This window comes from Crocuta crocuta, unplaced genomic scaffold (genome assembly GCF_008692635.1).
Source record: "Crocuta crocuta isolate KB4526 unplaced genomic scaffold, BGI_CrCroc_1.0 scaffold346, whole genome shotgun sequence".
NCBI lineage: Eukaryota > Metazoa > Chordata > Mammalia > Carnivora > Hyaenidae > Crocuta > Crocuta crocuta.
In genome coordinates, this window is record NW_027527957.1 from 3,935,477 (window position 1) to 3,957,205 (window position 21,729).

Below are 21,729 nucleotides of genomic sequence, written 5' to 3' on the forward strand. Positions count from 1 at the left end.
TTACCGATTCAAAGAAAGAGAATGTCAGGTTTTTAAAATCCATGTATATGAGATTAGGATAAATGTAATGCTGCCTTAAAGGTAATTGAATGATTTAGGTGAGAGTTAGTAGCTAAGAATGTCAGATAAAATATAACACAGTATTTGGGAATATGTATGCCAAAATTTGTTCATTATTTATCTGAAATTCTAAATTAACTGGCTGTTCTGCATTTTTACATCCTACATATGGACTGGGGACATTGCCTAGGTTGCCCCTAGGTTGGATATTAAAAGTAGATGGGACAAGGGGCGCCTGGGTGGCTCAGTCAGTTAAGTGGCCAACTTTAGCTCAGGTTATGATCTCACAGTTCACGAGTTCGAGCCCCACATAGGGCTCTGTGCAGACAGTTCAGAGCCTAAGCCTGTTTCAGATTCTGTGTCTCCCTCTCTCTCTGCCTTCCCCACCCCACTCTTTCTGTCTCTCTCCCAAAAAATAAACTTTTTAAAAAAGTAGTTGGGACTCAGAATTGCAATACATTGATAAAAGCATATTTTTCTTAAGCTTTACAGATTTAACTCAGATTTACAATATTGCAGCACACAGAAATCATAACAATTCCTGAATGCTCATTTTTCTGTTGCATAGGCTACTAGGCCCATGTGTGTGAAGAAGCAACTAGGAGATCATGGTCTAGATTTAGCTCCCGAACTAATGTCAAGTCTGCTTTTCCTCTTATAAGGATATGGTTATAATCTACTTTATTTAAACTCTGAAACGGTGGCTCGCTACCTTGGATGCATGTATGAGTAATCTGAAACACTTTTTAAAAATATTGATGCTCAGGCACCACTCCAGATCAATTAAATCAGACTCTGAGAAAGAGGCCCAGGCATCACTTGTTTTAATGCTCCTCGGGTGACTATAATATGAAACACACATTAAAAACTGCTTCTGAGAGTTCTAGTCTCTCATTCAGTGCACCTTAAAAGCAACTTCAAGCTGTGACAACAATCTCTTTGGGGTCTGATTACCTATTTGTCTAGCTTTCCTGACTATCCCTACTAGGCAAATGGCAGATCTTTCCTATGTTCATAAATTAGTATAATACTGAATGTTTCTGACTATATTTAACAAAATGCTTTCACCTAAAACAACCCCTTTTGACCTTCAATAAAAATAAAAGGTTTAGTCTTTTATTTTATGACAATAGAAAAAAATCAATGACTTTCCAGGGATATATGTGATATAATAGCCCTCCTTTACTATTACTCCTTAAATTTATATAAAGTATTAATTTATCACACTTTTTGAAATGTAACTATGTGACACATTAAGGAAGCTTTTAAAATCAAGACAAAATGCTATTTAAAATTTTGTTAATGTTTATTTTTATTTGAGAGAGAGAGACAGAGTATGACCAGGGGAGGGGAAGAGAGAGAGGGACACACGGAATCAGGAGCAGTCTCCAGACTCTGAGCTGTCAGTGCAGAGCCTGATCACAAACTGTGAGATCATGACCTGAGCCAAAGTCGGACGTTTAACCCACTGAGCCACCCAGAGGGCCCCCCAAAATGCTACTTTTGAATTCAGTATTGAATATACCTGTACCTGTGTCTTTTTCCTGTTTCCCAAAAATTCAACACTTAAATTTCAAGAAAAGAGCCAAAAACCAAGAAAGCAGAAATAATGATAATTAATTTTATACTGCTATTTTTCTATGCTATCCCATTATTCTCTACATCAGGGGACAGCAGACCATGGCCACTACCTGCTTTTGTACATAAAGTTTTATTGGAGCACAGCCATGACCATTTATTCATGTACTGCCAATGTCTGCTTTTGCCCCATAGTAACAAAGTAAAGTAGTCATGACAGAAATGACATGGGCCACAAAGCCTAAAATATTTACCCTCTGGCCCTTTACAGAAGTTTGTTCAAACCTGCATTAGATTGTTTTTTAAAAATCTATTAAACTTAAGATAACTTGAGATGGCTAATTCTCTCAGATTGCTCTTTGACAATTCCTTGTCATGAACAAAGGAAGGGAAATGAGTTATCTGCGAAACAAGTCTATTCTTCAGTGTGAAATAATCTTTCACTTTGTCTCGTTTTTTTCTCTTGTCCTCTTTTCCCTTCCTGTTTGTTTAGTTGTGGGGTTTTTTGTTTGTTTTTTTCTTTTTTTTCCTTCTATGATACAATATCCTATCTTCTTTGGACCATTTAAAAAGTTATACTTCTTGGACTTTTAAAATGACTGCCATCTTTCCACAAATTAAGGGCCAAACTTTCTTTGCCTCCCTTGAGATCTTTTACCAAATCTGGGAAAGATCACTTAAGGATGATTGAATAGTCATTAAAATAAAATAAAAATTCTGATCTTGACTCACATAGCTTTGTATTTAGTCTCTAAACCTGGCAGAATTCCAAAAAGATGGATCTGTGCTAGGGACCTGGTCCTGAATGAAGTATTGGGTACCAACCGAAATCCAAGCATGGTTTACCACATGTTAAATATTTAGCAAACTTGTTATTCATGAGGGACCTAGGCAGATGTTATAATAAGTTCAAAGAAGTCAAAGAGCCACATACTTATGTGGAGTAAACAACTGTGGAAATACAGTTACAGGTGGATGTGAATCTGGCTTTTTCCTTAAAAGAGGGATGAGAAATCGACTGAATCTCTTCCAGTCAGAATTCATTTGCAAGTTCATAGATAAGAATTACTTTTCATTGGTAACAGTTATCTACAATTTACAGAGCAGTAAAATATTTCAAAGGCAGTGAAAGGCTGAAGTCAGATAAACCTGAGAGTCATGTTATAAATAATGAATAATTTTCCACTGGAGATACCTAATAATTTCTTTGCTCATTCCAAACTTACCAAACTGTAGTACTAGAAATCCGTATGTGGCCTCAACAACACTGAAGTCACACAGAATGAAAAACATTAAGACATAATTTTTATAACCACCATCACTATTTTAATTATGGAGTTAAGAAGAAATTAATTTAATTGAAGAAAATGTTACTAAACCATTATGTATTTTTTCATTAGTATCTACATGAACATGTATAAATATAAATGTATGAATATTAATGTATGTTATCTTCAAAGAGATGATGTTTTTGTTTCCACTGGTCAAAACAGAGAACTAAATCAAGAAATTAAATAAATAAGGATTTTAGAGTTAATGGAAAGGCAAACAACTTAGTTTTTCTTTTTCCTTAGAAACCAGAAAGTCAGGCATTGTTTCAAAAAAAATTATTAAATAATTCTGCAATTCATTTGCAAAATGAATGTCTTAAAAATTAGATCCTTATGGGGTGTCTGGGTGGCTCAGTGGGTTAAGCATCTGACTTCAGCTCAGGTCATGATCTCACAGATCCTGGGTTCAAGCCCTGCATCGGGCTCTGTGCTGACAGCTCAGAGCCTGGAGCCTGTTTCAGATTCTGTGTCTCCTTCTCTGTCTCTCTGCCCCTCCCTTGATCACACAGTCTCTCTCTGTCTTTCAAAAAAATAAATGTTAAAAATATTTTTTTTAAATAAGAAGCTTATAATTCATTTGCATCTGAAAAAATACATGAGGACAACTCCTTAAGTAATTCTCTTTTAGTATTTATTCATAATGTAAAAATTAGGAATTTTACATCAAGTTTAGAAATTTCACACATTTGGGGCGCCTGGGTGGCTTAGTCGGTTAAACGTCCGACTTTTGCTTGAGTCATGATCTCGTGGTTCGTGGGTTCGAGCCCCACGTCGGGCTTTGTGCTGACTGCCAGCNATTTCACACATTTAAAATTTTTTCCTTATACAAGGGCATTCATAACTCACGCTTTAAATTGTAGCAAAATTAACTTGAGAAAATCAATTTAATGAAAAAGCAACATTTCATGATAAAGTTATCTTGAACTTATCTGTGTTAAAGCAGCCCATAGGAGGGGCGCCTGGGTGGCTTAGTCGGTTGAGCGTCCGACTTTCGCTTAGGTCATGATCTCGCGGTTCGTGGGTTCGAGCCCCGCGTCGGGCTCTGTGCTGACTGCCAGCTCGGAGCCTGGAGCCTATTTCGGAGTCTGTGTCTCCCTCTCTCTCTGACCCTCCCCTGTTCACGCTGTCTCTCCCTCTCTCTCTGACCCTCCCCTGTTCACGCTGTCTCTCTCTCTCTCTCTCCTACAAGTAAATAAAAAAATATTAAAAAAAAAAAAAAAAGCAGCCCATAGGGTTTTTCTAAACATTAGTCAATACTGTATCAAAGGAATATATCTCTACAAGTGCTGTATTACTCATATTAATATAACCACAGGTATTGTTTTATACACACACACACCTTTGAATAAGGTGAAAATAAAAATTACAGTTGAATTTCATAGTTAACTTTGCATTTCAGAGAAAGGGAACATCTAACTTCGTCATGTTCTTCCATGTAATATGCAGCAGTCAGTCATTTTTTTTCCTTTTTGAGTAATATATTTTAACACATAAAGTTGTGTGATGACCCACCTGGGTGAGTCAGTCAGTTAAGCTTCCGATTTTGGCTCAGGTCATGATCTTGTTGTCTGTGAGTTCAAGACTTGCATCGGGCTCTGTGCTGACAGCTAAGAGCCTGGAGGCTGCTTCAGATTCTGTGCATCCCTGTTTTTCTGCCTCTCTCTCTCTCTCAAAAATAAACACTAAAGAAATTAAAAATAAATAAATAAATAAATAAATAAATAAATAAATAAATAAAGTTGTGTGATAGAATAATCTCCATTTCTTCTTCCAGCAAAGTATTCAGTGCTTTAGCAGTCTCTTTATAAGAAATCTGTGTCTTGTGGTGCCTGGGTGGCTCAGTTGATTAAACTGACTTTAGCTCAGGTCATGATCTGGTGCTTTATAAGTTTGAGCCCTGCATCAGGCTCTGGGTTGACAGCTCAGAGCCTAGAGCCTGCTTTGGATTCTGTGTCTTCTTTTCTCTCTGCCTCTCCCTCATTTGCACTTGATCTCTCTCTCTCTCTCTCAAAAATAAATAAAACATTTAAAAATTAAGAAAATAAATATGTATCTTAATATTCCTTGAAAATGTGTGTGGTCATGGTTTGGCCATTGTTGCCTTCACTTCACACTCTGCAAGTTCCCTCTTTTATTATATTTTTGTTATTGTTTCAAGTTTTTAGGTAAATTCTAGTTAGTTAACATATAGTGTAATATTGGTTTCAGGACCAAAATTTAATGATTCATCACTTACAGATAACACCCAGTGCTCTTCCCAAGAATGATGCACAAATATCATGCATTCGCCAATGACTCATTAGCCCAATTGATCAATAACTTTTTTCCTTCTGAACTAATAAGCTCTGAACTATAACTATATTTTCTTTTCCCTGCATTGAGACCTTGAACAGGATATCCCCAAATTACCTCAAACTCATCTAATTTAAAATTTAATTCATCAGGACTCAGTTGATTAAAGCTTGGACTCCTCATTTTGGTTCAGGCCATGATCTCACAGTTCATGAGATAAAGCCCTGCATCAGGCTCTGTGCTGAGAATACAAAGCCTGCCTGGGATTCTCTCTCTCCCTCAATTTCTGTCCTTCTCCTGCAGCTGCACATGGCACGCACCCTCTCCTCTCTCTTTCCACATAAATAAACATTTAAAAATTAATTTGTCATTTCCTCTCTATTGATTTGCTCACTGTTTCATAAACCCAATTTCTACTGAAGAGATACACAGTCTGTACTTAAGATAGAAACTTTCCAGTACTGAATACCCTGCTCCGCCTATTTACAATGCTTGCATAGTTTGCCCTCTGCCTTTTCTAGTTCCTAAGTATCTTTGGTCAAGGTCATGATGAACTATTGCTAAAATGTGATCGGCCATCTGGCTCAGTCAGTTAAGTATCTAACTCTTGATTTCAGCTTAGGTCAGGATCTCACAGTTTGTGAATTTGAGCCCTGTGTCAGACTCCATGCTGGCAGTTTGGGATTCTCTCTCCCTCTCTCTCTGCCCCTCTCCTGTTCATGTGCACATTCTCTCTCTCTTTCTCTCTCTCAAAATAAATTAAAAAACTTAAAAAAGTGACTGATATCCATAAGAAAGTTCATGCCTAATAAATACTTATTTCTTATCTTGTGCGACTACATATGGGTGAATTAAAATAAAATGTCATAGTGTTATATTTCTATGATATGTAATGCTGAGGAATTGAACAAATAAAATTTATAGTCTTCCTGATAACAAAACAATGGGCATTGCATAAAGATTATGTATAGCCAAATGTTCTTTTCTTTTTTAAATTTTCAATGTTTTATTTATTTATTTTTCTTTTTTGAGAGAAAGAGAGAGACAGTATGAGAGGGAAAGGGGCAGAGACAGAAGGAGACACAGAATCCAAAACAGACTCCAGGGTCTGAGCTGTCAGTGCAGAGTCTGATGCAGGGCTTGAAGTCATGGACCACGAAATCATGACCTAAGACATAGTCAGATGCATAACTGACTAAGCCACCCAAGCACCCCCAAATATTCTTACTATATAGTATTTTATGTGTGAGTTATTGAAATTTAAGATGAAAATAAGGTCCACTTCAGACATACTCTAAAGAATCATTACATAGTAGAAAACAACAGATATATGTACAATTGAAGATGTCCTCTTTTGACCATTTAACTACTGAACTACTAAAACCAAGACTATTTGAAAACACAAAGTAATTCTCTTCTATAGAAGGACACAAATTAGTAGAATCATTTCTGTTTATTTGGTTGGTTTGTGACAGTGAGGAAGTAATTAATGCTAGCATCCATGCTATGACCGATCTATATATGAAATGTCGTAGGACCTTTATAGAACAATGTCTCTTAAAGACCAGCTGTGCTTAAAAGCAATAATGACAATTAATACATAGTTGTTGCTCCCAGAAGCAAATGGCTTTTTGTACACTGCGTCTATTCAGATAAATTAAAAATACGTGATCATTGATTTAAAAAAAGAAATCCAGTAAGGTGATACTATACACCCACATACACTACATACAAGACCTCTCGTTCCAAATCCAACAAGCTATATACTGATATTTACATTAACCCACTTCAAGATTGAACCTATATGAAAGTATCTATTATAAAACAACAGCATCAACACTATGAACATTGCTGTTGTGATGTTTAATATATGATAATGTGTACTTATTTATAGGTGATTAGAATTAGATTTATTTTGGGGACCCCTGGGTGGCTCAGTCAGTTAAGCATCTGACTTCTGCTCAGATCATGATCTCATAGTTCATGGGTTCAAGCCCCATGTCAGGCTTTGTGCTGACAGCTCAGAGCCCAGAGCCTGCTTCAGATTCTGTGTCTCCTTCTCTCTCTGCTCCACTCCCTTCATGTTCTGTCTCTCTCTCTCTCTCTCTCTCAAAAATAAAAATAAACATTAAAACATTTTTTAAAAAAGAATTAGGTTTATTTTTGAAATAATAGTTCCTGTTACATTTGGTAGCATAAAGCACAGCCAGAGGCTGATGCTCATTTGTAATTACTGTCTCTTCTGTTTGTTTGGCAAAAAAGAATGAATAAGTTATATAGAGTATATAAGAAGTAGAAACCCCAGAAAAAAATTATATTTTTCACCATCACTTCGGTACTTTTTTGTGATAAATGAGACAAAGAATAGCTGAGCTATCAGAAAGCAAGATGTGTATGACTTAATAATAAGTCACTAACTTACTCAGTGACCAGAAAAAGACACATGCTCATGTCCATAACCAGGAGTTTATAAAACCAAACTGCCGAAAGAACCCAGGGCAGGGCTCATGGATAAACTTCAGAAAGAAATTAATTCAACCTCTAGCTTCTATAGATAAATTTAACGTTAAGCTTCACACTTAAGGAAGAGTTCTATTGTCCTATAAGAGTACATTTCTAGATTTATTACAGACCAAAGTGTGATGTTACTGCTGCTTGATCTACATTTTCCATATGGAAAGATTACAGTTTTTCTTTGTGGTTTATCAAACTTGTCTGGTAATTGTATCAACATTTGATTTACATTTTTTAATGTTTTATTTATTTCTAGGAGAGAGAGAGAGAGACAGCGTGAGCAGGGGAGGGTCAGAAAGAGAGGGATTCACAGACTGAAACAGGCTCCAGGCTCTGAGCTGGCAGTCAGCACAGAGCCCGACGTGGGGCTCGAACCCACGAACCACGAGATCATGATCTAAGTGAAAGTCGGACGCTTAACCAACTAAGCCACCCAGGCGCCCCTTGATTTACATTTTTTAAGTGTGCGCATACAAAATTATAATGTTTAGATAGACTTGACAAGTCATTCATGTCTTATAAAGTAGTGGCCCTAATGATTGTGGTGGAAATTAAAGATCCTACCAACCAAAGGCCTCTGTCTCTCAACATAGAAGACAAAAATAAATAAATAATATTCATTATTGACTATGTATATCAGATTTCATGCTTGAAACTTCTCTAGCTTCTCAATAGACAAACAGACGTAATTTGTTAGTTCTGTGTACTTAAGGGAAACTTCTGAGTTAATTTCTGAGTGATAGGCTTACAATTCTAGGATTAGATGTTTCTCAACTTTTCACATAATGTCAAATGTCAAACCTATTATTGGGCTTGTTATACTTCCAATGATATGCAAGGTAATGGTACTTACTTTATAGGGTCATTATAAAGATTAAATGAGTTATCTATAAAATACCTAGAACAGTGCCAGCAAACAATAATTGCTGTGTAAATATTGGTTTAGAAATCATTACATGATTATGGCTTCACAGATATGATTGGCATGTCTTTTGTAACATCAATACAAACAATAACATTTTCATTGACAACCAAAATATTTCAGTGATGTGATAAAATTGTTGGAAAAGGTCATTTAGGGTTCAAAAGTACTAAGAACTAAGAGATTTATTTTCAATGGAGTTATATGATTCTCAGTTTTGACTTATAATTGTTGCAGGGATAGATTTAGTTTTTTGTAACCTGGTTAATCTTAAATGGTTTGGTGAAATTCTTCAAAAGTTAAGCAGTTTATTTTATGTATCACTCCAAGAAGTAATATAAATATAGGTAATGAATTAGAATTAATAACTTTAATAAAACAAAGAAGGCTACCACAACAAGAGCTCTATGGTCTATGTGTTATAATGGTTAAGTCCATATGCTTTCACATATTAACAATAATTGTGAGATTATAAAAATACAGAAAGCCTTACCTATCACGTACAAAATATTTGTAGATAGATTATCAGAAAAAATAGGTAGGGAAAATTAATTAATAAATTGCTTAACAACATTAAGTTTCATATGTTGGAAGACAGATACAATTTTCATATGAGGCATATTACATTTTCCTGGTTTTTCCTACAAAGATAATGTTTTAAGAGACTTTTGAATTCACTAAACAAAATAACACATTTTGCCAGTTATGATAATCAATATTACAAGTTTTACTTTCTTTGGGTAAGATAAATGTTTATTTTTCTTTTAGGTTTTCAAGCATTCTAGGTGATAAATTTCACCATTGTATTGTGCTGTTTTATTTTGTTGCATTCTCTGCGTCTTTCTAATATGTGATTGTGTTCGTGAGGATGAGAGAGGGTGGTGATAGTAAGTAACAGCTATGATGAGTACTTGTTCCAAAGGGTGTCACCGTTGAAGAGCACCATTGGAAATAGAGCATCCTGTGCCTAATTTGACCCTTTATTTTTTTTTAAATGTCTTATTTATTTCTAGGAGAGAGAGAGAGATAGCGTGAGCAGGGGAGGGTCAGAGAGAGAGGGAGTCACAGACTGAAACAGGCTCCAGGCTCTGAGCTGGCAGTCAGCACAGAGCCCGACGCGGGTCTTGAACCCACGAAATGCGAGATCATGACCTAAGCGAAAGTCGGACGCTTAACCAACTAAGTCACCCAGGCGCCCCCCTAATTTGACCCTTTAAAGGGCATCTTAATTAATGCTCTCACAGGGTTTAGAGACCAAAGTGACCTGCTTACTAGAGAACTTTTATTGAAATTCTAATATACAATCACATTTGCCAAACTAGAAAGTCAAACCCTGTTTTAAATACTGCTTATAAAGATTTGTAGGCAGTTGTCAATGACAGTGTGGGATATAATTGGCAAAAGTTATATCATAAGTAGCAAAGCATTTGGAGAATAGATATTTAACTCACAATGCTTTCCTTTTATTTCCAGTAAGATTAATTCCCAAAATTAATCAGTAACTGTACCAATTCAGTTAACTGCATTCTTCATTATCTTTTAAGTATTCAACAATGCTGAAGGAAATATTAAACTAAGCGAAATTACATTGTGGATGCAAAGAGTGGGAAAAGGTAGAAGAACCAATATCTCTTGAAAATATAGTTACTTATTAACTTAAAAAAATTGTCCATAGAACAACAATGAGGTGCCACTACACGTGTATTAGATAGTGAAAATTCAGAACACTGCCCCCCACCAAGTGCCAGCGAGTATGTGTAACACCAGGAATTCTCATACATCTCTGATGGAAATACAAAATGGTACAGCTATTTGGAAGACAGTTTATTGATTTCTTACTAAATTAAACATAATTTTATCATATGCTCCAGGAATTATGCATTTTTGTATTTACCCCAAAGAGTTAAAAGCTAAGGCCATACAAATATATTTTAACACAGATATTTATAGCAGCTTCAGTCTTAATTTCCAAAACTTAGAAGCAACCATAATGTCTTTCAGTAGGTGAATGGATAAAGTATGATACATCCAGACAATGGAACATTATTCAATGCTAAAAAAAAAGTGAGTTCTCAAGCCATGAGACAACTTGTAGGAATATGAAATGCTTATTACTAAATGAAGGAAGCCCACTTTAGAATACTACACTTGTATAATTTCTAGTGAACTTGAAGAGATTGTGCTGTATGTTGACTGATTGTTGCAGAATATTAATAGTGGGGAAGTCTGTGCATGTAGGAGCCAGAAGGTATATGGAAAATCTTTACTTTCTGATCAGTTTTGCTGTGAACTTAAAACTAGTTTAGAAAATAAAGTGTATTCTTTATTTTAAAAAAAATCCCTGCTTCAAACCAAGAAACAGAACTTTAACCATAGAAAACAAACTGATGGTTACCTGAAGGGTGGTGGGTGTAGGGATGGGTAAAATATGTGATAGGGATTAAGGAGTGCAATTGCTGTGATGAACACTGAGTGTATAGAAGTGTTTAATCACTTTATCATATACCTGAAACTAATGTTATACTGTATGTTAACTATTTTGAATTTAAATAAAAACTTAAAAGCGGCACTTGGGGGGTCAGTCTGTTGAGTGTCCAACCCTTGATTTTGGCTCAAGTCATGATCTCACGATTCATAAGATTGAGCCCTGAATGAGGCTCTGCACCGACAGCATGGAGCCTGCTTGGGATTCTCTCTCCATCTCTCTCTGCCCTTTCCCACCTCATTCTCTCTCTTTCAATAAGTAAACAAACATTTTTAAAAAACTTTAAAAAACACCATGGCTCTTTAAATGTCTTAAGTTGTGAAGTGGTACATGTATGTGTGTTTGTATTAGTGAATTCCTAGAATAGAATAGTATCTGAAACATAGTTAACTCACATTAATTTTGTATATAATTATCATAAACTGTTTTAAAGTTTATTTATTCTGAGAGAGAGAAAGAAAGAGAGCACAAGCAGGAGAAGGAAGAGAGAGAGAGTCCTGCAGAGAGAGAGTCTGAACTAACAGTGCAGAGCCCGATGCAGGGCTCAAACTCATGAACCATGAGATCATGACCTGAGCCAAAATCGAGAGTAGGACACTTAACCAACTGAGCCACCCAGGTACCCCTAGAATATATTTTTTAATATGATATTTAGGTAGAGTTCATATAACACAAAACAATTACACCTTTGTCTTTTTCACATTTAAATAGATATTCCAGTTAAGGATTAAAGTTTGTTTTAATTCCTTTCAAACTACTTTTAATCAAGATAAATGTACCTCCTGCATGGCAATGAGAAAGAATGAAATTTGGCCATGTGTAGCAACATGGATGGAACTTGAGGGTGTTATGCTGAGCGAAATAAATCAGGCAGAGAAGGACAGATACCATGATTGCACGTATAGGAGGATTAGGAGNGATGTTATATGGAAACCAACTTGACAATAAACTATTTTTTAAAAAAAGATAAATGTACCCCCTTCATACACACCTTAACAACTCACAAGTTAACTTAAATATAATAGTTTTCCATGTTGAATTTGATTCACATATACATACAAAGTCAATATACTAAAGTTTTGATGTATTCCTTATGCTATAAATACAAAATATTTTTTCGAAAGATATGTGAGGAGCACCTGGGTGGCTCAGTTGGTTAAGCATCTGACTCTTGATTTTGGTCAGGTCATGATCTCATGGTTTGTGAGATCAAGCCTTGCATTGGGCTCTTCGCTGACAATGCGGAACCTGCTTGGAATTCTCTCTCTTCCTCTCTCTGCCCCTTCCTTCCAACTCTCTCTCTCTCTCTCTCTTTCAAAAGTAAATGACAAAATAAACTTTGAAATAAATAAATAAAATGTGTGAAAGGATTTTATTAACAATTGTTGAACCATTTAAGGAAAAAAGAGTTCCAATATACATTCGAATGCATGATTAGAATTAACATTAAAATATAAACATTCAATTTTTATTCTTTGAATATCTAAGATTTTAGCTTATATTAGAATGAAATTAATCAAATTCTAACTATAAATGTCAAAAAGGAAAATAATATTCTTATATATTTAGATTTGAATATCTTTGTGTTGAAGGAATAGGTAGTTTTTATTGATGGATGGGGGAGGGATAAAAGTGTAATTTCAAAAAGATGAAAACAGTTTTTGGAAAGCATAACACTAAGGATAATTGATATAATCTATAATTTTTAGCACTTACCATGTCCTCAAACAGATGGATGTACTATAGGATATATAAAATGTAATTATCATTGGTTCCATACAGACTTGGAGAGGCATTCCCAGCTAACTACACAGGTGCAGCCATTTGAATGTCAGAGATTCTATATTCTTCCCAGCCCCTCAAGGCCAGATGGATTTTAACTCCCCTTTGAATGACTGAATCAAGAATCAAAACAGTCTCAGTGTCACTGCATTCATGGGACGTATGATGGTATATATACCAACAATAGGATCTCATTTGTCTTGTTCTCAGTGTCTAAACCAGGGACAGTAGAGGAGATCTCTAACTGCTCTCCCAGAATAGGAGGCAAATCCAGGAAAATATTTCTTTCTCTTAGCTACACCAATCTAACACTGCTTGTTGATTAATCTTTGAGAAAGGCATCTTATCAAAACAGACAAACAAAAATTTCTTACCCCGATGCCTTATGTTATTCATGGATAAGTCCATGATTTCCAAATACCTATTAATTGATATTTATTTCTTAATATTTATTCTGCTTCATTAATAATTCAAGTTATTTTCCTTTCACTAAAAATAGTAGTAAATATTTAATAATTCCAAATCTTCACTGTTTTTCCTCCTTAACCCATTATATTAAGAATTCTACTCCATTTAGAAGATATTTGCAAATGACATGTCTGATAAAGGGTTAGTATCCCAATTTTATAGGGAATTTATACAACCCAACACCCAAGAGTAAATAATCCAATTTAAAATGGAAAGAAGACATGAACAGACATTCTTCCAAAGAAGACACACAGATGGCCAACAGGCACATGAAAAGATGTTCAGCATCACTCATCATCAGGGAAATACAAATTGAAACAACACTAAGATATGACCTCGTACCTGTCAGAATGGCTAATGGAAAAACACAAGAAACAACAAGTGTTGGTGAGAATTTGGAGAAAAAGAACCACTTATGCCTTGTTTGTGGGAATGCAAATTGGTGCATGCACTATGAAAAAGAGTATGGAGGTCCCTAAAAAAATTTAAAAACAGAACTACCCTATAATCTAGTAATCGCTCTACTGGGTATTAACCTCAAAACTACAGAAAACGTTAATTAAAAGGGATACATGAACCTCTATGTCTGTTGCAGCATTATTTACAACAGCCAAATTGCAGAAGCAGCTCAAGTGTCCATCAACAGAAAAATGGATAAAGAAAATGCGATATATATAAATGTATATATATATATTCAATGAATATGATTCAGCTATAAAAAAGAATGAATCTTGCCATTTGCAATGACATGGATATAGCTAGAGAGTATAATGCTAAGAGAAATAAGTCAGAGAAAGACATATTCCATGTGATTTCACTCATACGTGGAATTTAAGAAACAAAACAAAGAAAAAAAAGAGAGGGAAACCAAGAAACACTCTTAATTCTCTTCTCTCTTAATAGAGAACAAACATAGGGTTACCAGAGGGGTGGTGAGTGGGGGGATCGGTGAAACAGGTGATGGAATTGTGGAGTGCACTTGTCATGACGAGCACTGGGTAAAGCATCAAAGTGTTGACTCACTATATAACACTGTATGTTACATATACTGAAATTGAAACAAAATAGAAAAATACCAATTCTAATGGGAAAGAGGCATATAATAAAAAAGGAGATTCCAGATTTTTAAACAAATGCTCCATTTATTTGCTAAAAATTTTCTTTAAAATAACCAGTTAGCTACAGTTTAAGGAATTCAATGGGCATGTTTTATTGTTTATCTTACTTTTACTCTGAAACATTTATCATCTCATTAGACCCTCTGTCTTGAGAAGTTCTTTTCCTTTTACCTTCCTCTTTAGTACTTATTTTCCTACTACTTCTCAGATAGACCATTTTATTTTTCTGAGTTCTGAGTTCTTTTTTCTCTATTATGATATTTGTCTTTACTTTATAAATAATCCTTGGGCAAATTTACTGAGCCCCATGTATAAGTTGATCTCAAAACTCAGTTCTGAAGATAAGAGAAGCAAAGAATAAAGGATAAAAGGGATATTGCTTGTATATAAAAATCACTCTGCTCCCTTCTAGCTCGTAACTTTGAACAAGATATTTAAATTCTTTATCTATAAAATGGTGATAGTTGTATTGTCTTTCTTCTGGGATTATTGTGAGATTTAACTAACTTAATATGTATAAACTTCCCAATACATAAAAAATCGGCATGACATGTAATTTATTGTTAACAGCAGATGTTCCTATTTATTGCTAAAAAAATCTATGACAGAAATTTTATTAAATCTATAAATTCCACAAAGTTTTACATAAGTGCAAAACTACTTCTCGTGTATTTCCATAGACTGTAAATGCCTTAATGACCATGCTTTTATTTTTATTTTCTTTGGACTGCCAGCAACCACCTAAATTTCAAAGAAATTTACAAGTTGAGAAATGAAAGTATTACTAGGAGCATGATGATGATCACTTTACTCAATTTGATCAAAAATTAGAGTGTAACAACTCAAACTGTATCCTTGTTCCCCAAATTTTAAATGTTAGTTAATTGGTGTTCAGTATTTAAGCCCTGATTCCCATTGTCTCTCACCAACATTCTGGTCTCCACATTGTCTATGGCCCGAGATCAGCTCCCCCAAACTCCACCCTACTCAGTAGCAAAGGAAATATAGACCCAAGGTCAAATACAGAAATCCTGGGGAGGGCTATTGGGATGGTCTATTATCCTTTTTCTCATTCTTTTATCACACATTTCTCTCTTCCTGTTGCATACACACACACAGAATCACAGGCACACATATTTGAAGGCTTCTTTTGTGCCACTTTCATGGACACCAAAATTGCTACCTATCCCTCTGAATTTGATTACTTCTCTCTTTTGTTAGTGATTTCTTAGCTATGATGAAAACACTTTTAGTATTATTTTTTATTGAGAATGGAATAATGCAAAATTGACTTAATCTGCAGCACAAAGTTTACATTTTGTTGTAAAAAAAGAAGTTCTTGACAGCATTGCTAAACACTAAAATTGATGAAAAACAGTCGTTATTTCACTGCCTTTAAAAACATAAGACAGTCTCTCATCTCTCTAGAAGAGATTGTTTTCCAACTTGTCTTGAAAGAGAATGAGACTTTAAATCCTGTTTTTCAACTCCATACTTCTCAGACATATATTTAAAAATCTTTAGAAATCTTTTAAAATTGTAGATTCTGTTAAAGCCTAATTGTCAACGTTGACAGCAATTATAAAGTTTGTATATTCTCTAAAAATACATTGTAAAAATTATCGGCCAATATAATACCTACTCTTTTCATTTACGAATTACATAAGGCACTGTATTTTCTATAATATATATATCACATTTGCTATCAGTAGTATACACTACTTTTCAATGTTCAATTTAAAGACATTATCACAGGGGCCAGTGTAAGAAAATTCCTTTGTAAGAGAATTATGTGAAGATATTAGAGCAATTGCAGTTATTTTTGAAGACATTAAGCTAAGCAATTATTTTCACTAACTCTGATGTTGCCAGTATTGTCCTCCTTATTTTATAAGAAATACTGAAGCTCTGTGGTGCATTGTTAGTGCAATGAGCTTATACTTCATTTATGGAGATGAAATTTGCAAAGTTAAAACTTGGAGATACAAAATACAAATATATATCATGTTGTACACTGTGCTCTAAAAGGAGAGATAAACGAATATCAGAAAAAATAAGTAAAGTCTTTTGGAAGAATACAAGTATGAACTTAGTATAATTGGGAATAGGATTTTTAAAAATGTAAACACACACATACAAACATCTTCAAAACAAATTCAAATGTAAAAAGCATACTTCCAGTTAAAAATATGCTACCCTAGTTTGAAAATAGATATCTATGAGTTCAAGTGCAAAATCCAACACAATCTAACCCTTCGCCTGGGGCAAGTTATTTCATCTCCCTGTACTTCATGTTCAAACTGTTGAAACTATCTGTATAGGAATGTATAGTGAGGATTAAAACGAAGATAATGGGGTCGCCTGGGTAGCTCAGTTCATTAAGCATCTGACTTCTGCTCAGGTCATTATCTCATAGTTCCTGGATTCTAGCCCCTTCTTGGGCTCTTCGAGCCCTGTGGTGACAGACCAGAGCCTGCTTCAGATTCTGTCTCCCTCTCTCTCTGCACTTCCTCTACTCCCTCTCTCTCTCTCAAAAAAAATTTAAGTAGACCTTTAAAGAAACATAAAAAAACTAAGACAATGTATTTAAACAATTGGAGCTATCATGTTTTTCTCTGCCCCTCATAGAACCAATTGCTTTAGCATAGAGAAAACACACAGTAAATGTTTTAATTAGATTTGATGTAAATGAAAATAGTTTATTATTTTAACCGTGTACAAGTTGTAAAGTATGCAAAGTAGGAGGATAAAATTATGTACCAACTATAGTATTTATAAGATATCAGCTTCTTAACATTAATACAATAAATGCTTCCTTTTCAATAATATTGCCTTGAAAATAACTTACTTCTTTTGTTACAGGAAATAACTGCAAGGCCACTGAATACAGCAAGATGAAAAGCATGCTTTTAGATTTACAAAATCAAAAATATATTACACAAGAAAATGAAAACCCTAACGGTGATGACCTGTCTTGGAAGAAGTTGTTGGTGGATCAAATGTTTAAATATTTTGATGCCGACAGTAACGGACTTGTAGATATTAATGAACTAACTCAGGTATGATTAATGATCAAATTAACAAGTTTATATAAAAATGGTATGTACAGTTTATTTATATCTGTGTGGATTTATTCTATATTAATAAAATATGCATTTAATCTGTATTATGTGAGAGTGTGGACAAAACATATTTTTAAGAGTAAAATTCAACTACTGTTAAATAATCAAGATTTGATTCAATGGAGTCAATTTTAAAGATATAATTGGCTTTATTAAACAATTCATGAATTGGACAGCATCCCACCTAGTAAATAGAGAGGCATTTGGGAAGCTGTACAAAATGGAAAGTTTTTGCAAGAGAGTGAGTGAAAATTATTAGCAAAAGAGAAGGATTTTTCCATTCAAGTCTGCTTTCCCTTAGCTGGAAAAGCAAAGGCTATTATAATGTAGATTACCTTATAACATTTTGGGGGATGGAAAAAGACCAGTGGCAGACCCAGTGGTGCTGACTGAAAAATTTGTGACTGACTTGTAAGGACTACGTATCTTGGGGAGGTTGAACTGCAGATTATGTATTAAACCCCAGTTTGACGATTTGGCCTAGGTAATTCCATTTTAGGGCTGTTTGGTTGGTTGGTTGGTTGGTTGGTTGGTTTTTGGGTTTTGGTGTTGTTTTTCTTCTAACACTACTCCAACAGCAATATTATTTTCAAATAACACTTATATGATGTTCTAGAGTTCAATAAAAAGATAATTACTTTTGATAGGTTTTGTACCTTAAATACCTTAGGGAATCATCAGTTCTTTTACAAAATTTGTAAGATATCTTCAGATATATCCTGAAGCTTTTATAATGTTTAATTTTCTATCAGTCAGTAAAAACTTGTGTATCCACTATTCAAGGGAACTATTCTATAACATGATATAAATACATCATTTAAGAAGGTATTAAATCTCTGACATATTTTATTTTTTGAATTATCAAAGATCAATTAGGATATAGTTAATCTAGGTCTAATTTTAAATCCACATTATTAAATTTCACCATTTGAAAATTGTACCAAATGCAAGAAAGAAAAAGAAACTTGCAAGTAAAGAGACTATTTGAATAAACAACAGATATTTACCTGAGCCATTTTGGAAAAAAAAAATAGAAATAGTTTTATGTGTGTCATGGAGACAGACAGAACAGTTTGAAGGAAATTATAATTCCCAGATCTAAGAAACTAAACTAGTTGTAGATAGTATAGAAATGTGATATAAGAGACATAAAGTTTCTCCAAAAATGTATATAAGTTTTAGGGAGTAATGGAGAAAAGAAGCCAATCTCCTTAAAGGGTAACCAATCTAGGAAAATGGTGATAGCACTGAAGAATTTTTTGACTTTGTAATTGTCCTCATAGGGTGTATTAAGGTGGATTTTGCTACAGTGCTTAGCAGTTAATATAGTTGAAAAAATCCCAAAAGTTTATCTCCATAACACCATGCCATTCATCTCTTATGGTTAATTTTATGGTTTATTTAAAGAATCTGACATTGTGGAATATTGGTTTGATTATGCAAGGATTTCTAGGCTTTGGAATAGCGTAACTTAGTTTCAAGACTTTATATCAAAGTGCCTTTGTAAGTAAATTAATTACAGTTCTTGCCATTCTAGTTAATTAAAATATATATCATTTTCATTATCTTCTTTAATTCAGCCTGCATTTATTGAGTAGTTACTAAATCCAGACATTGGGATTTAAAGAATTGAACTCTGGAATTTTAGAGTAAAGTTAGAAAACTTTTAATTAAGATACCTATGTTATCATTTACTTCATGATTTAGTTTTCAAGAATGAAACTCTTTAGAATTTTATATTTATAATAATGATAAGAAATGTCATAGTTAATTAAAATCAATTTATAATTCAGGCTATCACCTTGATCTATGTGGCCCTGATATATTGGAATATATTGTGTTTTTGCTTCTGCTTCTATTATGTATTATATATCATTATATATTTTTACATACATTTGTTAGTTTTTATGAACATATCTGCACCATTGTAATCATTGGTTGAGTACAAAACATGATCTGACCAAATTCAGTTATTATCACAGTACCTACATCTAAATCCAAATGGAAAATTGCTACTCACTAGAAAATGGCAGTGACAGCAACTTATACCTATTTCAAGTCTCTGCTACAGTCAAGTTAGTATTCGTTTCCTAGGGCAGCCATAACAAAATAACAGAAAGTCAGTGGCTATATCAACCTGCCCCTCAGTTCTAGGAGCTCAAAGTCTAAAACCAAGGAGTTGACTAATCCATGCACATTTTAAGTAACTGGAGGAGGATCTTTGCTTGTCTTTTTCAGCTTCTGGTAGTGCTAGGCATTCTTTGGGATTCCTTGGTTTGGAGATAACATCATTCTGCCTCAGGGCGCCTGGATGTCTCAATTAGTTAAGCATCCCACTCTTGATTTCTACTCAGGTCATGATCCCATGGTTCATGAGATCCCGCTGTCAACATAGAGCCTCCTTGGGATTCTCAATCTCTCTCTCTCTCTCTCTCTGCATCTTCCCCACTCATGCTCTCTCTCTCTCTCTCTCAAAATTAATAAATAAAATGTAAAATAATCATTCTGCCTCTACAGTCATATAGCACACTCTGTGTGCCTGTCTCACAACCCCATGCCTTTTCTGAAAAGACACCAGTCATATTGGATTAAGGGACCACTCTACTCCAATATGACCTCATTTTCATTTATCTTATTACATCTTCAACAATCCTATTTCTAAAAAAAAATGTTATCTTCTGAGGTACACAGGATCAGGTCTTTAAAATATCTTTTGAGAAGGTACAACTCAACCCATAATGAAGTTCATCTGCTACAAAATTTAGTTGTGATTTCTCTTTTACCTTCTATTTGGACTCACTTTATGTCTGAAAAGTCCCCTTCCAATTCATCTGAAAGTTATCTGCAGAAACCCATTTCTATCTTGTCCACCCATGAGGTACATGCAAGGAAAGATCTGGGAGGTTTACCGGCTTCCTTCTGAATACATCCCATAGTACAGAAGTCATGCCCACCTACTATGTTGTGAAAATATCAGTATCTCATCTGTCAGTAATCAACTATGAAAAAGAAAACAAACAGAAATTAAACAACAACAAGAACAACAGAAGGTTATAACCAGCACTCTTGAAAAGATATAATAAACACCTAGAGGTATATGGCACAAATACCGTTTTTGACTTGTGTATTTTTAGATTACAGGTACTTTTTAAGAACGGTTTGCCAAGTATTATAACCAATAATATATATGGTTTTATTAATAAATGCAGAAACATATCATCATGGTATTTTCAAATAATTTAACTTAAAGAGTAAAAGGGGAAAAGATCTTAATGGTCATTGTTAATAATTTACAAGGTGTTATTAGCAGAAATGCAAGATACTGCTGGTGACAAGTAAAAATTAAATAATATAATTTGGCTTTGAGGTTTTATAATTGCAACATGAAGGCTGGCTACACACATTCGATTTTTATTTCACATAATGAATATATGCTCTAGAGTTGTTTGGATTTTTTTTTCCAGATTTTCACATAAATTAGAACACAGAAGTCTTTCTAGTTGAGAGGAAAAAATGCATTAAAAAGTAATAGTTAAAAGAGTAGGATCTTTAGTATCACAGCTAACAACATGTCACAGCAAGAAAATATCTGCTAAAATAAACTGTCAGGTTATAGAAATAAATCACATCCAATCCATCTCTTTACCACTCTAGCTTAACATAAACATCTGTAACTCTACATTTAGTCTTTCAGTTTGGGGGTACATTTTGTATGTTGAAAATATCCAACTATGAAATACAACTTGATAACAAAGTGAAATTCTGGACTTTTCAAAAGAATTTTTTATGAGGTTGATAAAATGTATGATAGTGCACTAGTAGATTTCTCATCGGCAGCTGAGGATCTAGAAGAAATCAACAAAGATTGAGATAGTATATGCATTTCAGAAGATCAAAAGAGAACATTTGAAATGGAAAGGAGTGAGTGGTTCCAAAGTGATGAAGTCCTAGTATGTTTTTTTCAAAATAATCTTTTTTTTTTTAATGATCAAAGTGTAACAGTTATGGTTAAGAACTTTCATTATAGATGTTGGATTCAAATTGCATCTCTATTACT

General features: G+C 34.2%; 1 protein-coding gene across 3 annotated transcripts in view; it reads left to right on the forward strand.

The window, feature by feature from the left end:
- Positions 1–21,729, forward strand: part of FSTL5 (follistatin like 5) — a 663,363-nt gene that overhangs the window by 325,515 nt on the left and 316,119 nt on the right. For all 3 annotated transcript variants that reach the window (XM_077752758.1, XM_077752759.1, XM_077752760.1), the window contains exon 4: positions 17,413–17,609. In XM_077752758.1, coding sequence (XP_077608884.1) covers positions 17,413–17,609 — 197 coding nt within the window. The remainder of the gene's footprint in view (positions 1–17,412; positions 17,610–21,729) is intronic.